The sequence below is a fragment of the Lepidochelys kempii genome, chromosome 21 (assembly GCF_965140285.1).
Source record: "Lepidochelys kempii isolate rLepKem1 chromosome 21, rLepKem1.hap1, whole genome shotgun sequence".
In the NCBI taxonomy this organism is placed as follows: Eukaryota; Metazoa; Chordata; order Testudines; family Cheloniidae; genus Lepidochelys; species Lepidochelys kempii.
The window spans coordinates 8,258,818-8,272,949 of NC_136400.1; the positions used below are offsets into that span (position 1 = coordinate 8,258,818).

General features: G+C 54.3%; 1 protein-coding gene across 5 annotated transcripts in view; it reads right to left on the reverse strand.

Annotated features, from left to right (window-relative positions):
- ATP2B4 (ATPase plasma membrane Ca2+ transporting 4) overlaps positions 1-14,132 on the reverse strand; it is a 103,838-nt gene that overhangs the window by 35,443 nt on the left and 54,263 nt on the right. For all 5 annotated transcript variants that reach the window (XM_073320115.2, XM_073320111.2, XM_073320112.2 and 2 more), the window contains 7 exons: positions 12,007-12,204; positions 9,207-9,464; positions 8,395-8,520; positions 7,496-7,621; positions 3,948-3,983; positions 1,230-1,391; positions 348-562 (listed from right to left, as the gene is read on the reverse strand). In XM_073320115.2, coding sequence (XP_073176216.1) covers positions 348-562; positions 1,230-1,391; positions 3,948-3,983; positions 7,496-7,621; positions 8,395-8,520; positions 9,207-9,464; positions 12,007-12,204 — 1,121 coding nt within the window. The remainder of the gene's footprint in view (positions 1-347; positions 563-1,229; positions 1,392-3,947; positions 3,984-7,495; positions 7,622-8,394; positions 8,521-9,206; positions 9,465-12,006; positions 12,205-14,132) is intronic.

Below are 14,132 nucleotides of genomic sequence, written 5' to 3' on the forward strand. Positions count from 1 at the left end.
TGAGAATCCCTTTCCCCAGCTGGTGGCTAACGCGGCCCAGCGCCGGCCTCCCTGCACAACAGCTGGGAAAAACAGGCCTCTGCCCCCTCTGCTCCCGGCCTTCCCGTGGGGAGGAGAGCCACCTCCATCTGCACTCTGCCCCTCCAAAGCCCCCCTAGCCATCGTGAACATAGCACCCCCACCTCCAAATATGCACAGCTCCCTCTATGCGCCTTGGTGAAGATGGGAACCCATTACTGTCCTCTGCTCAACACTTCCCCCGCCCCAGCCTTCTGGTGAGGGGAACAACCCCTCCCCTTCTGGTGAACACAGTCACCCCAACATTCCCCGCCCAGGTGCGGCCTCACCTTGACCGAGTAGGCCAGGGAGATGGTGACAGCCAGGGGCAGGCCCTCAGGCACGGCCACCACCAGCACGGTGACGCCAATGATGAAGAACTTGACGAAGTACTGGATGTAGATGGGGGTGCACTCCGCCAGCCAGGGCCTCTGCTGCACCCCAAAGGTGTCGATCACGAAGTACAGCACCAGGATGACCACCGTGATGGCCGACATGATCAGTCCTAGGGAAGGAGACAGGTGAGAGGCCAGCGAGACCTGTAGCGACGCCCACACCCCTAGGCTGGGGATCGAGATGGGAAAGCCGCTCTGACAAGAGTGTCTTGGAGCTCTGCTCCCCCAGGCTTGAGCCCTGGGGGCTCTTTGCCTGGGCGTCCATCCACACCTAAGCCTGCCCCAGCATTTCAAAGTGTTCACAGCAGGGTCTCTGATCCCATAGACTCCCTGGGCCAGACTAGCCGAGGGGCTGCTGGTGAAGACGGAGGTTCATTAGCAGAGCTATGTGGAGACCTAGGACTGGCACGGGAGAGCTGGAGTTCAGGATTGAGGGGCGTGAGCAAATCTGTGAGCATGGAGTACCAGAGGGGATTGGAGGTCAGGACCGAGGTACATTAGCAAAGATGGGCCTGGGGGTACCGTTGGGATGAAGGGGCATCAGCAAAGCTGAGTGTGGGGGATCCAAGGCTGGAATAGCAGGACGTGCTGCAGCTTAGGACTGAGGGGAACCAGCACAGGGTCCTTCTCACACCATGCCAGTCTCTAGCCCGCACTATCTGTCCCTCATGGTCACCGCCAACACATCTAGTGGAACATCCTGCCACTACAACTTCACTGGGGAGCAGACCAGCGTGAAGCTGTCTGAGAGTGGAGATACACCTCATCCATGCTCACCTGCCTTCCCAATCTGCACTGCCAGGCGGGTGAGCTTCCCTTGCAGCACCGATTTCTCCTTCTTCGGGACCTTCACCTTCTTCTTCTCCTTCTCCTCATTCTCCACCCCTTCCTGGCTCTTCAGGGGCTGGATCTCCAGGGCCACGCCATCCTGAGTTTTAGCTACACCCCAGGGGCAAAAGAGAGACAGTGGGTGAGTGGGAGAGGCCATGAGGTAAAGCTTTTGACGCCATTGGACAGAGATGGTGGAGAGAGAAAAAAACAAAAAACCTAGAGCAAAAAAAAAAAAAAAAAAAGACTCCCCTGGCCCACACAGGCAAATGCTAAGGTTAAAGCCTACACAGTCCCAGGGAGCCTGCCCCAGGGGGCAAGTGCCTGGAACAGCTCGTGGGATCATCTCTCATTTGCCTCCCTGCCCCCAACCCCACTTCCCAGGTAAGGGAAAAACATCTCTACTTGATTACACCGGAGGAGGCAGGACAGCCTTACTAGGGTATGGGGCCAAGACTCCCGGGTTCTATTCCCAGCTCCGCCAGTGGCCCTGATTGTGTGGTCTTGGGCGAGAGTCCCTTCACTGCCTTGTGCCTCAGTTTATCCATCTGTAAAATGCAGCTCGTGATACTTACCTTACAGGGTTGTGTTAGGAGACTTAATTCGCTAAGTGTTTGTAAAGCCCTTTGAATACAGGATCATCAGAATGGCCAGGCTGGATCGGATTACAGGATAATCCAGGATCCTCTCACCTACAGTGGCCAGCAGCACAAGCTACTTCAGAGGAAGGTGCAGGAACACCTACAATACATTAAGGTTTCCTCCTAACCCCCACTGGAGGCTGCTTTATGCCCTGAAGCATGACTGTTTAGATCCCTTCCAAAACGGTCATCTTTAATCCTAAATTTTATAACTCCAGGTAATTATCCATATGCATGTCCTGTACTTTCTGGAATCCTGCTAAGCACTTAGCCTTGAGGAGATAGTGGCAATGAGTTCCACAAGCTAACTTCCCACTACGTGTAACGGTATTTCCTTTCCTTAGCTCCCCTGTTCTACACATGTGCTATGGATGAGCTCTTTAATGCCTTCATGGAAGCTCAGTGGGAGTCGCTTTATGCAGACAGCATTTGAGGGGGTGGAATGGAGGGGAGGGAAGGTTAAGGATTGGGGGTGGAGACTGACTGACTCACTAAAGGTGGAGGAGTGAACCGGCTTCTTTACCTTCAGCCCTCTGTGATCCAGCCCAAAAATTTCTTTAGGATCCTTAAGACATAAAAAGGCCAGATCCTCAGCTCATGCAGCCAGATGTAGCTCCCCCCATGTCAATAGAGCTATGCTGGCCTACACTTGAGTATTTGAACCCAAAGAGCACCAACGAAACAAGAAGTCGGGGTGGGGGACCATGAAGACGAGTAGAAAACCCCACAAAAATAATGGAAGTTATTTACTTCATCTCAGTTCTTGTTCTTGGGTTTAAAAAAAGCCAAACAACCCAATCAAAAAAGCAGTGGTTCACATACAGATCCAAATCTGGCTGTTTCAGAGCAGATTCCCCTTTCTAGCCTCCACCACCAAAGTGTTATGGATTCAGAAGAACTCGCAGTTGCTCCAAAATGGTGACCTCCCTGATTAGGACTTTCAGACAGAACAGAAATGGGGGTGGGTGAGGAGACAACAAAAACAAAAATCCAAAACACCCACAAACCCAAAACAACGCGACATGTCAGATTGGAAGGAAGGAAAGAAACGTAAACTGCTGAGAGAGAGAGAGAAAGAGGGTGGAGAAACAGACAGGTGCAGAAATGGGCTTCCTCTACACAGCCTGGAAAGAACACTGTGAGAAACATACTGGAGGAGTAGACGCTCACTTTGATTCAAAAAGGCCATGAGAAGAACAGGGTGTAACAGTTTCACAGGCCAAACCCACCACTGATCCGGGTCCAAACTTGGGGGAGGGGGGCAACACTTCATGCTCGGACTTAAAACCCCATCCCCACCACCCCATTTGCTGCAGAGCGCTCTCCTCACTCGATTCCATGTCCCCATTCATCCTGGCCCGACGGAGGGAGGAATCACTAGCTGCTGCGCTGTGGAAGAATCCCAGGTGGTCAATTTTCTGCTGGTACAAGGCAGCGGTGGAAACTGACAGCCCAGATCAGAGACAGGGCAGAACTATCTGGGGCAGATTTGGTCCCAACGGTCTATTTCTAGGCTGATGTTAAACCTCCCTGAACAATGGGGCTTTTCCCCACTTCCACTCTCCCACCTTCCTCGACCCACAGATCTTGATGTGCTGCTGTCTGTCTAGCCCAGACCTTCCTTCGGAAGAGGCCAGGCTGCCTCATGGGGCACAAAGAACCGTCATCCCCCCCTCACAGCACCAATGGTGGGAAAAAAAAAACAACCCAAAAAACAAAAAAACAAACCCAAATCCTTCGATCAGAACCCTAGGCTGACAGCAGAGGGTGCTGCAACTCCAGCAGCACAGACCTGGGGTTTGAGGCTGGCCCCTAGTTGGACAGGATGGCTCGGGGAGGGGGCACGGGGGATCAGGGGTAAAGGAAGTGTGGAGGTTAGCACTGTGGGGTCAGTTACACCCTCTTCCGGGACAACAAGGCGAGATTCTCGCTGCAGCGGCGAAGAGCACAGACTCATGGGAAGAAGGAAGGAGGAATGCTTGGTAGTTAGTGTGGTGCTGGTTCAAAGGATGGAGAGGCTGGTTACCTTTGTTGCGATTTTCAGGGGCTCCTGCTTTTTTACCTGTTCAGACAAAGAGAAAAAGGGTGGAGTGCTGAGCACATGGTTCTCGACATTAACGTCCCTGTGGGCAGGAAAACACCCTGGGTGCTCTCTATGCTGGCACTCGCATGGCAGGAATCCCACACAGCTGCTGGGCTCCACGTAACTGGCCAGGACTCAAGAGATCAAAGGTGCCTCCCACCCATAAAAGCCAAAGGGGATTTCTCCTGCCAGGTCTCAGCCCTCCTCTCCCTGCTGCTAGGAGCATTTAGCCACAGGGCAAGGGAAGTCTCTGCCTGAGGAAGGCTGGTCTTGTGGGTAAGGCACTGGGGTAGGACTCAGGAGCTCTGGGCTCAGCTCCCTGCTCTGCCACAGACTGTGTGTGACCTTGGGCAAGTCACTTCCATCTCCCTGTGCCTCAATTTCCAATCTGAAATGGAGAAAATACTTCACTTCTTCCCCCTGTGGTCTCAACTCTTTAGTGTATGAGCTTGTCACGAGTGGGGCTGTGTGCGTTCGTACAGCACCTAATGCAAAGGGAACCCGATCTCGGCCGGGGCAGAACTTCAGGCCAGCCCAAAAGGGACCATCGTGATCGTCTAGTCGGACCTGCAGAATGCCGGCCAGAGTTCCATACGCTGATCTCTGCATCAAGCCTGTAATTCCTGTTTGAGCTGGAGCAGTTTTTAGACAGACAACCCACCCAGATTACCACGATAGCAGTCACAATGTCTTAGACGTAGCATGGAAGCTCTTGGGGGCAGGAACAGTCTTTGTTCTGGGAATGCTCAGCACCAACCACAATGGGGCCCCGATTTAGGACTATGGCCCCTGGGCGCTACTGTGATACAAACAAGCAGCAGCCGCCAAGAGCTGTTGGGAACAAATCCGCATTGCAGGACTGAGGGGCTTTGCCTGATGGGTCTAAAGTCGGACTATTTATCCAGACAACCCTCCACCCAGTGATGTGGAGAGGCATGGGCCCTGGGACACAGCACCCTCAGCCCACCCGTCCCCTGCTTTCAACATCTGGGGACGGCACTGGAGCAGGACTCCAGTACAGGATGTCAAGCCAGGCTTAACTGCCCAGCAAACGCTACCGCCCGGGGACGGGGGGAGATGCCAAGTGACATTTACGAAGCAGAATAAATAAGAAGTTGGGCACCACTTCCTGAGACAGAGGGAACCGCTTCAAACGAGAGACCAAAGGCTACTCCCTGAGCAAGAGGAGCGACTCCCCAGAGGTGGGAGACACAGGATTGCCTGGCTAGCGGGAGAGGAGATGAACAGCTGCCTCTCCACTCACTCTGCCTCATCCTCCTTAATCCTTCTGACAAGCACTGTCCATGAGCAGCGGTTCTGTAGGGAGACAGCAGAGAGCCCATCATCTGGTCCCTTTTACTAATCCCCGGATGCTTTGCCAAAGCGGATCAACAGCACCAACGCCTGTTCTGCGGACTGGGAGCGAGGGAGCATTGGGCTGCTTTGATAAGCCACATACCTTCTGCCACTTACACCCTGGCCTCTACCAGGGAGCAAGGAAGCACCCCAGAGGCTTTCAGAAGCTGGAATCCTCAGCAAGCGTACATTGGTGTTGATCCATGGACTCCCACAGACCTAAACTGATTTACACCAGCTGAGGGTCTGACTCCCTGTCTGGTTTCTGTTTGGCAGCGAAGCCCAGGGAGCTCAAGCGACACCGCAATCTGCTAGGCGATGAAAGTACAAGGGCACGATGCACCCTCAGGCTGCTCTTCCAGCTCAACCCTCCAACCGCATTTTGTGCCCAGCCTCCTCCAGCCATTGGCCTAGTCTTAATTCTGCCCCAAAGCTTTCGCTAGGGCCCATCATCTCCCTGCATCCATCTTGAGGGGCAAAACCATCATGCCACAATGCCGGTGCGGTCAGGGCCAGCCCTGTGCAAAGGCAGACATGAGCATCACACCCAGCACGCCTAGGGTGGGAGGGGAGCAAAGTCATTTGTCCTGAGGCAGGAAAATAAATAATCAGAAGGTGGGGAGTGGGAGGAGTTTTAGACTGTATGTGGGAGCCCTGCCACCCTCCCCTCTGACCCCAGCTCCTAAAATGGGGCTCCCCCAAAGCACAGTGATGGGTAGCCTATGTGCCCAAAGCCCAGTCTTGGCCCCATCAGCTTGGCAGGGATGCTGAATTGCCTGCAGTGAGACATGCTGCCGTGAAGGCCATCATGCCAAGACGCTGCATTGCAAGCCCCCTGCAACGAGGTCCTTTGCAACCCTGATATTCTAGTCTATGAACGAGCTCTGGGCTCTTTCGAGCACCCCGTAAACCCCAAAGCGAGTGGGGAGTTGCTGGATTGTCTCGGAGCCCCAGAAAGGAGGCGGCACGGTTCTGAGCCATCTGTGATCGGCAGGGATTGGGGTGGAGTGGGTGGAATAAGCAGCAAGACATCGGAGCGGTGTGCAGGGTGGTGTTTGGCTCCTGGCATGGTCGGTGCTGTATAGGTGAGCAACGCAGCCTGACAAGCTGTGCCCCTCCCACCCTGTGAGCACACGCCACTTCTTCCCCCTGACTGACACACACGCACACCCCCCGGGGCTCCCCGCAGAGTGCCGTCAGCTTTCAGAACACGAGAGGTTCAGACAGCAGCACTGGGATCAGCCTGGCGCCATAGCTCACCCCACCGCAAGGGGCTTATGAGCGACCTGCCCCTCTTGTAGCCTGGAGCCAGTGAACGGAAGGAGCAAAGGGCTGAACCTGTTAAGTGCAAGGCCCCACAGCTCTTTCCTGGGAAAAGTGGGCTACCAGGATAGGAATGGGTCCAAAGTTCACAATAGCTTAATGCAAGGTGTATATGCGGGGCGGGGGGGTCCAAAGGCGCATTTCCCCACCCACTGAAGTCAGGGAGCCAGGAGTGACCCTCTCCCTGCACAAAGTCCTACCAGCTGAGGATCTCAGACAGCAGAGCAAAGCAAGTCCTCCTAGCCATCCTCCCCCACCCCCACACTGCCAGGTCAACCCTGGGGGATGGGGAGTCGGTCTTTGGATGAAAAGAGAACAAATGGAGAGAGAAAGAAAGAAAGAAAGCTGCTGGTGAAGCCCTCGGGTGCTGGACTGTCTGAAGGACATGGATCATTTCAGCTATCAGTCACCTCCCGCCATGGGGCTGGAGCAATAGTAACTCCATTGACAGCCTCCTTGCCAAAGCCAGCTCTGATAGCCACTCCCTTTCTGCCTCTGAAGCCTGCTCCCACATGCTCCCGAGCTGCGGCTGGATGGAGAGAGCGGTGGATGGTGTGTCAAAGAAGGCACAGGAAAGGGAGCCCAGGCAGTGCCCCCAGGCTCCCAAGCATGGAAGGGGCCTTCTCATGCGGTGTGCTCTCTGCATCATGACCTGATGGTGCTAGAAGTGGGATTCCCAGCTTCGTCTCCTAAGGCTTGACAGGCCCAGCTCAGTCACTCACACTAAACAGGGCTGCGTGTTCCCTCTCAGCCATGGACACAGCTCACCACATCCCAGAAAGAAACAGCTGGGCTCCCAGAGATCGCCATACCTTTCTTCACCTTCTTCTCCTCCTCCCCTTCTCCTGCACCCAGCAGAGTGAAGATGATTCCAGTTTGCGAGTTGATGCCCACAGCCGTCACTAACATCCGTCCGGAGCCCTCCATCACATGGGTACCTGGCCAGGGGAACGAAGCATCGAGGGGAAAGGAAAACACGAACCAGGAAGAGGAGACATTAACAGTCAACTTCCTGACTATTTTAACACAAGAGACTGTTGGACTCCAGGGGATGGGGTACAGAGCCTGTTGCTTCTGGGTCACCGGTTCAAACCTGGCCCAGGTCAACCGAGACCCAAAGTTATTGCTGGAATGACGGCTGCTCAGAGCCTCGTTTTAAGTTAACTGGATCTCATTCCAGGTTCCCCGGGGCAGGCATCGCCATCACAACGGGCCACTGAGACGGAACTCCCCGCTAGAAGTGATCCTATCAGTCTAGCGAGATTTTTATATTGGCCCCAACCCACGCATGCTGCCACACTACAGAAACCCCTCCAGGACAGGGTTGGAGCATACCAGCAGGGAGCAATGGGCAACAGACACTTGCTCTGCTGCTGCCCATGCTGTCCCTGCTCTGGAAGGGGATTCACCCTCCAAGGCTGGTCATCCACCAAGACCATTCTTGGTCTGATCAGTAGCTGAGGGGCCACTCTATGCTGTGCTAGGACCACGAATGGCCAGAAGGGATCTAGCCATCTTCTGCTGCCCATGGTCCAGGGATGGGCACGCAGAACCCGGTCTAACTTGTGCCAGCATTGGGAGGGTACCAGCACTGGGTCATCTGAACATGAATCCTGCCAAACCCCAAAGCATCCAGAGGCTGGGTATCTGGCTGGGGTTTCCAGCCCTAGCGTGGAGGGCTTGGGTCACAGGTCACATCTGGTGGCCTCACCTGAAAGCAGCATGGGGTCTTTATCCAGGGATTTCTTGACATGGTCCGACTCCCCAGTCAGAGAGCTCTCGTCGATCTTCAGATCATTGCCCTGGATCAGGATCCCATCCGAGGGCAGCAGATCACCTGAAAGAGGAGGGAACACATTACAGGCCAGCCTGTGCCTGACACAAAGCTCATCCTGCCCTTTTCTCAGTCTGCGGCTGGGGAGGCAAGGCCTGAAGAATTCCTGATGCCAGGAAGATTACCCAGAATCCCATGGCATGGCTAAGTCTAGGGAAGAAGAGCTAGCACAATGGTGGGAGAACAAAAAAAACAAAAACAAATTACTCCTTACAGCAAAGCTGTAGAGACAAGCTCCCAGTGGTGACGGACAGCAAAGGGACGTGGTGGGGCGGGACGTAAAAGATTGCTGACTGGAGAAATTTTTCTTCAGTGCAATGAAAGCATGACCCTGAGCAAAAGCAATTCGGTGAGTCCCTGCTGGGGAAATGGCTACAGCACGAGGTACTCCACAGAGTCCAGCTTAGCACCAACAGTTGCCTCTGTGCGTGAGGAGCCCACGCAGGCAGACATTGTCCTCCACAGACAGCAGCCCCTGTAAGGTCAGGATGAAGGCATGCTGGGACAAGTGGGGAACAGGTACTGCCCACATCCAGCGAAGAAGGCAGCCAGGGCCTCAGTTTCCACTGCTGGCAGCTCCATGACTGAGCCAACTCAAGGAGGGAAAGGGCAAGGTGTGAGACAGGCACAGGAGTGCCTGAACTGGCCAAGTCAACTCTCTGTGGGCTGGCTCCCCTTCCACCACTCACCGTATTTGATCTGCGCAATGTCCCCCACCACGATCTCAGCCACAGGGATCTGGATCACCTGCCCCTTACGGATGACCGTGAACTTCTGCTCCTGCTCGATCCGGCTCTGAAGACCCCGGAACTGCTTCTCCTTGCTCCAGTCGTTGAAGGCCGTCACCAGCACCACAATGATCACCGAGAAGAGAATGGCTGCTCCCTCGATCCAGCCAGCCTGCGCCTCCCCCTCATCCTCCGCGCCCGCCACTGCTTGGCCACACACTGCCGGGGTGGGGGTGGGGGGGGGGCAGGAAGTGCAGAGAAGAGGAAGATTCAGTCACGTAAAGGAGTTCTCTGTATCTGTCAGCATGTTGCACAGCAAAGGGCCTGAAAAGCCCACATACACACAGATGCCTCCTGTCCCTTTCTCCCACAAGTCACTCCCTCTGGTCGCCCTTCTCCTACAGACACTGCCCATCCAGCCATTTCTGCATAGAAGTTATTTTGGCAGGGGCCTGGGAATCAGGACACCGGAGTTCTTTTCACAGGTCTGACATGCCCTCTTAGGTGTGACCTTGGGAATGAGTCACCATCTGTGTCTTGCTTTCCTCAGTTGTTATCCCAATTTGATACTTCAAACAGCCACCAATAAAAACTAAGCAAACACCATTACTGGGCCCTTGCAGAGAACTTTGCAACCCTTAACCAATTAACCCTTACAGATTAAGGCCCCAATTTACACAGGCTCGAAGAGGTGACATGCCTTGCCCATCCACCTCCAAAACCACAAAGGGGCACCCCATCAGAGCTGGGATTAAGTCACGTGGCCAGACCACACTTATCAGCCCACCTGATACGGACATTGCCAGAGGCATAATCCAGACTTTGCAAAGGACTCAGATCCTTGGATGACAGGTACTAGATTACACACGCTGGCATGAGATCAGCCTGTGGGAATGTGTCTCTCTCTCGAGAGAGCTACGATAGACCCTGTATAGCCTGCTTCATGGTAGGTATCCCCAGGGCTGAGCACACAGCAGGATGACCAGCAATGCAAACCCAAAACATAATGGTCACGCACTAGGAGGTGGTTGTTCAGGGGACAGGGTGCTTTTATCTTAGCTATGGTGTATGCACGTGCACCGGGATCGGTACGGTTAGGAGATACAGACCACCACGCAGGTATTTCCAAGCCTACTAGGTGGGTGCTTGGTATCTTGGTGGCAGATAGAGCCTTAACATACATGTATATAAGTGCACCAGTATGGATACACGACAGGTCTGGAGAACCTTTCTCCCTTGTTCTAGGCATATAGCTCTGCACAGCCAGGATCACAGGTTGGGGACTCATCTTCCCGAGGCATCAGGGATTGGCTGCAAGGGGCCTGCTCCAACTCCTATCCGAGTCAATGGAAGGACTCCCACTGAGCTGGATGGGAGTCAGATGGGGCCATAGGAAAGGCTGGACTTTGACCAGCTGGGCCCTGCATGCTGCCATCACACCAGTGAAGGCCTGCCTCCATTTATCTAGCTACCCACCCACACAGCAGGTGTGCAGACCAGGCCCCGATCAGCATATCAGCCAAACCGCTCCTCTGCTCTTCATCCCCTCTCTTCAGCCTATTGCCCCTGGTCAGGGAGCTGTTTTCCTCTTGGGGTCTCCAATTGGGATTATTTTGCTATCTCTGGCCAAGAGCAGAATTTTTTCACCCCCGTTCTCAGCCCATCCTGCCAAACCTGCCTGGCCTTCCTTGTGTTTAGAGTTCAGATTCATTTTGATCCATAAGCTGATGCAGAGACGCACAGGATACGAGACATGCTGCAGTTTCCTCTCCTCTACTGTTCCATAGGATGAAAACTCAGCGCCATGGTCTAGCTTGGAAGCCAGTACTTTCCCTGCAAACCCCCCCCCCCCCCCCAGCCTAGGGTCTCGCATCCAATCCACAGCATCCTTTAGCGCCAGGATCGTGCCACTGACTTCTCCTTGCAGGGACTATAGGCACTCGGAAGACAGCGCTCATATCTTTCTGTATAGCATCTTTTAAGCCCATATAATCCCAGAGCATTCTCCAGACTTAACAGGAGTTCTGACTCCCTCAGATGCAGCTGCTTCTGAGGTGGAGCCTGGAAGGTGTTTAACAAGCCCCTGTTCTGAACTGTATTGCAGTAAGCGAATCCTGTATCTCCCTGAAACGGCAAGGGGCAGAGAATTAACAGAGATGGAATGTGGCCAGGACATAGGCATTAACCCTTTTTGTCTATTGGCCTGACCCAAAGCCCATTCAAGGTTAATGGGAATCTCTCCATTAGCTTCAATGGGCTTTGGATCAGTTTACAGATGTTAGCATTTTCCGCCACACCCAGCACTGTAGCATCTAGCTGTACAGTGGGAGAGGTGTGCTGGCAAGGAAACTGGCAGGAAAACTCAGCGACGTCAGCTGTATGTTAGGGAACTCAGCTAGGGAAAATCTGCTTAAGAGTCAATCAGGCAGCATGTATGTTGGGGCAGGAGTGGGGAAGGGAAATATGAGGCCCCAGATCCCCAGCTGGGGCAGAGGTAGAGTTCTTCTGAAGTCACTGGGCCAAATCCCCAGCCTGTGCAAACCCAGATAGTTCCTCCAGCTTCAGGGTCACACCAGCTGAGGATTGATCCTAAAGAGGAAGCCTAAAGCAGCGATCAAAGCGCCTTTTCCAGAACACAAATGATACAGCCCAGGGGATAGGATAGTGCGGCTCCTGGCAAGACCAACCCCTTCCGTGCCAGTTCTCAGTGAATGTTCCTGGAGACGCGGCCCCTTCCCCGCCACAGCTGTGGGGCACTCACATTCATTGTCGCCACCTGGGGGGTGATAGAACGACAGACCCAGGGAGATTATGGCTGCGATTTCCAAGATGATCAGTGTGACGTCCTGAAGCGCCTCCCAGACTAACTGCAGGAAGGTCTTGGCCTTTTTGGGCGGGATGAAGTTCTGGCCAAAAACCTGCCTCCGCTTCTCCAGATCCGCTGGGTTCCCAGACAAGCCTGGAGAGGAAGGCAAGAAGGAGAGGTGAGGAGAAGAAAGTCACCCTGCCACCCCCATCCCAACAGCTGACACATCATCCTTGGACATCCCTGGGTACCTTCCTTCTCCAGTACTCCCTTCAGCGTTATTTAGATCACAGCAGAGCTGAGATCAGGGCCCCATTGTGTCAGGGGCTGTACAGACAGACCCTGTCCCAGAGAGCTCGCAACCTACACAGATAAAACAGACAGACAGATGGTGGGAGGGGAAACTGAGGCACTGAGCAGGGAAGTGCCTTGCCCAAAATCACCCAGGTCTCCTAATGTCCCATCCACTAGACCGCACGGCTTCTTATTCTCGGTTTCTCCCATGCATGCGCTTTTCTGGCTGGGCCTCTACAGCAGAAAACAGCAGAGGGCGCCCAGACCCTGGAGAGATTAGGCTCCAGTGGAGATCCTGGCAAGCTTCCCCCACCTGCACCGATTTGCATTGAGGTTACAAATGCCAGAGGTGCCCTCAGGGACAAGCGAGCCCAGCTGGGGCCAGGTGGTTGAGTTCCCTTGAATGATGCAGCAAGACAGAAACCTGGGAGTCCCCCCTGCGCTCTCAGTTACCCCCAACACTGGGTGGAGTGGGTCATGAGAACAGTGGGTGGCTTTACTCTAGTTCCTTGTTGGGGTTCCCCCACCAGCCTAAATCAGCCTGCTAGGGAAGGTGTGACTGGTCAGCAAAGGGACGGGAGAGAATGAGGCAAACTGAGTGAGTTGCAGGTTTGACACCAAGTGAGCTGGGGTGTCCCCACAAGTATGTCTACACTGTGGAGAAACACCAGCAGTGCTGAGTGTCAGAGCTCGGGGCCATTGATAGGGTCGCGGGGACTGGGCTGCAGTGCTAAAGACATCAGCGTAGACATTCAGGATTGGGCTGGAGCCTGGGCTCTGTAACCTAGCGAGGGGGAGAGTTTCACAGCCTGGGCCCTAATGTCTCCATGGCTATCACCTGACCTGGGCTTGGAGACTCAGTACCTTGGGTTTGTCTTTCAAGTGTAGACGTACCCTCAGACATTCAGCTGGACCAGGTACCCCACACACAGGAAACAAGGGACACTAGCTCTGATCAGCAAACCAAAGGTAGCGAGAGCTCTTGATGCTCGCCACCTTTCCAACACAGCCACCACCTAGCAAACCCCTCACGTGCCAATGAATGCCAGCTGGTGCTCACTGGCTTGTTTACATGTTGCATCAAATTAGCTGTGACTCTGGCATTTATAACAGGTGTGAAATCAGAGCTGCCTGCTTCAGTATCTCTCTCCAGCTCACAGGGAAGGCAGCGGCTGCCAGAGCACTCTCTGCCTAGCATGTGGGCAGCAGGTACCACCCACAAAGCCTCAGACAACCAGATCTGTGCTTTGTCCTGTGCCCAGGCAAGGTGACTGAGTCCAAGGCATCACTCCGGATTTCCCCAGCCTTGCAAAATCAGCTGTACCCAGTTCTTCCAGGACGTCCGAGGGTTTTTCCAGCTCTACTAAGATCTTTCCAATGGAAAGCTGGCAGAGGCAGATTAGGGGTTTGTGGGGCCCGCCCCAACCCTTCCACCTGCAGGCCCTGCCCCCGGGCTCCAGAATAGGGCTGTGACATGGGAGGGAAGCCAAGGGGAGGAGAGTCCGTGCAGACAGCTGCACAGATAGGGAGAGTAATGGGGGCGTCCATTCATGCCAGGGCTAGATCTGTAGATTCAGCCCCATCCGCAGGGAGATGTTTGCTGGGCTGATGCTGTAGGGAAGACATGGGCTTGGAGACAGACCTCGAGCATCCAGCTGCTGCTTCCATCAGTCTTACACGGGTCCATCAAAACAAAACCGCCTCCTCTCGCCCACTTTGCCATGTGGATTTTTTGACAGTAAGGGGGCGGAGGGAGGGTTAACGAGAAACTGTCAGATCCCTGAGGC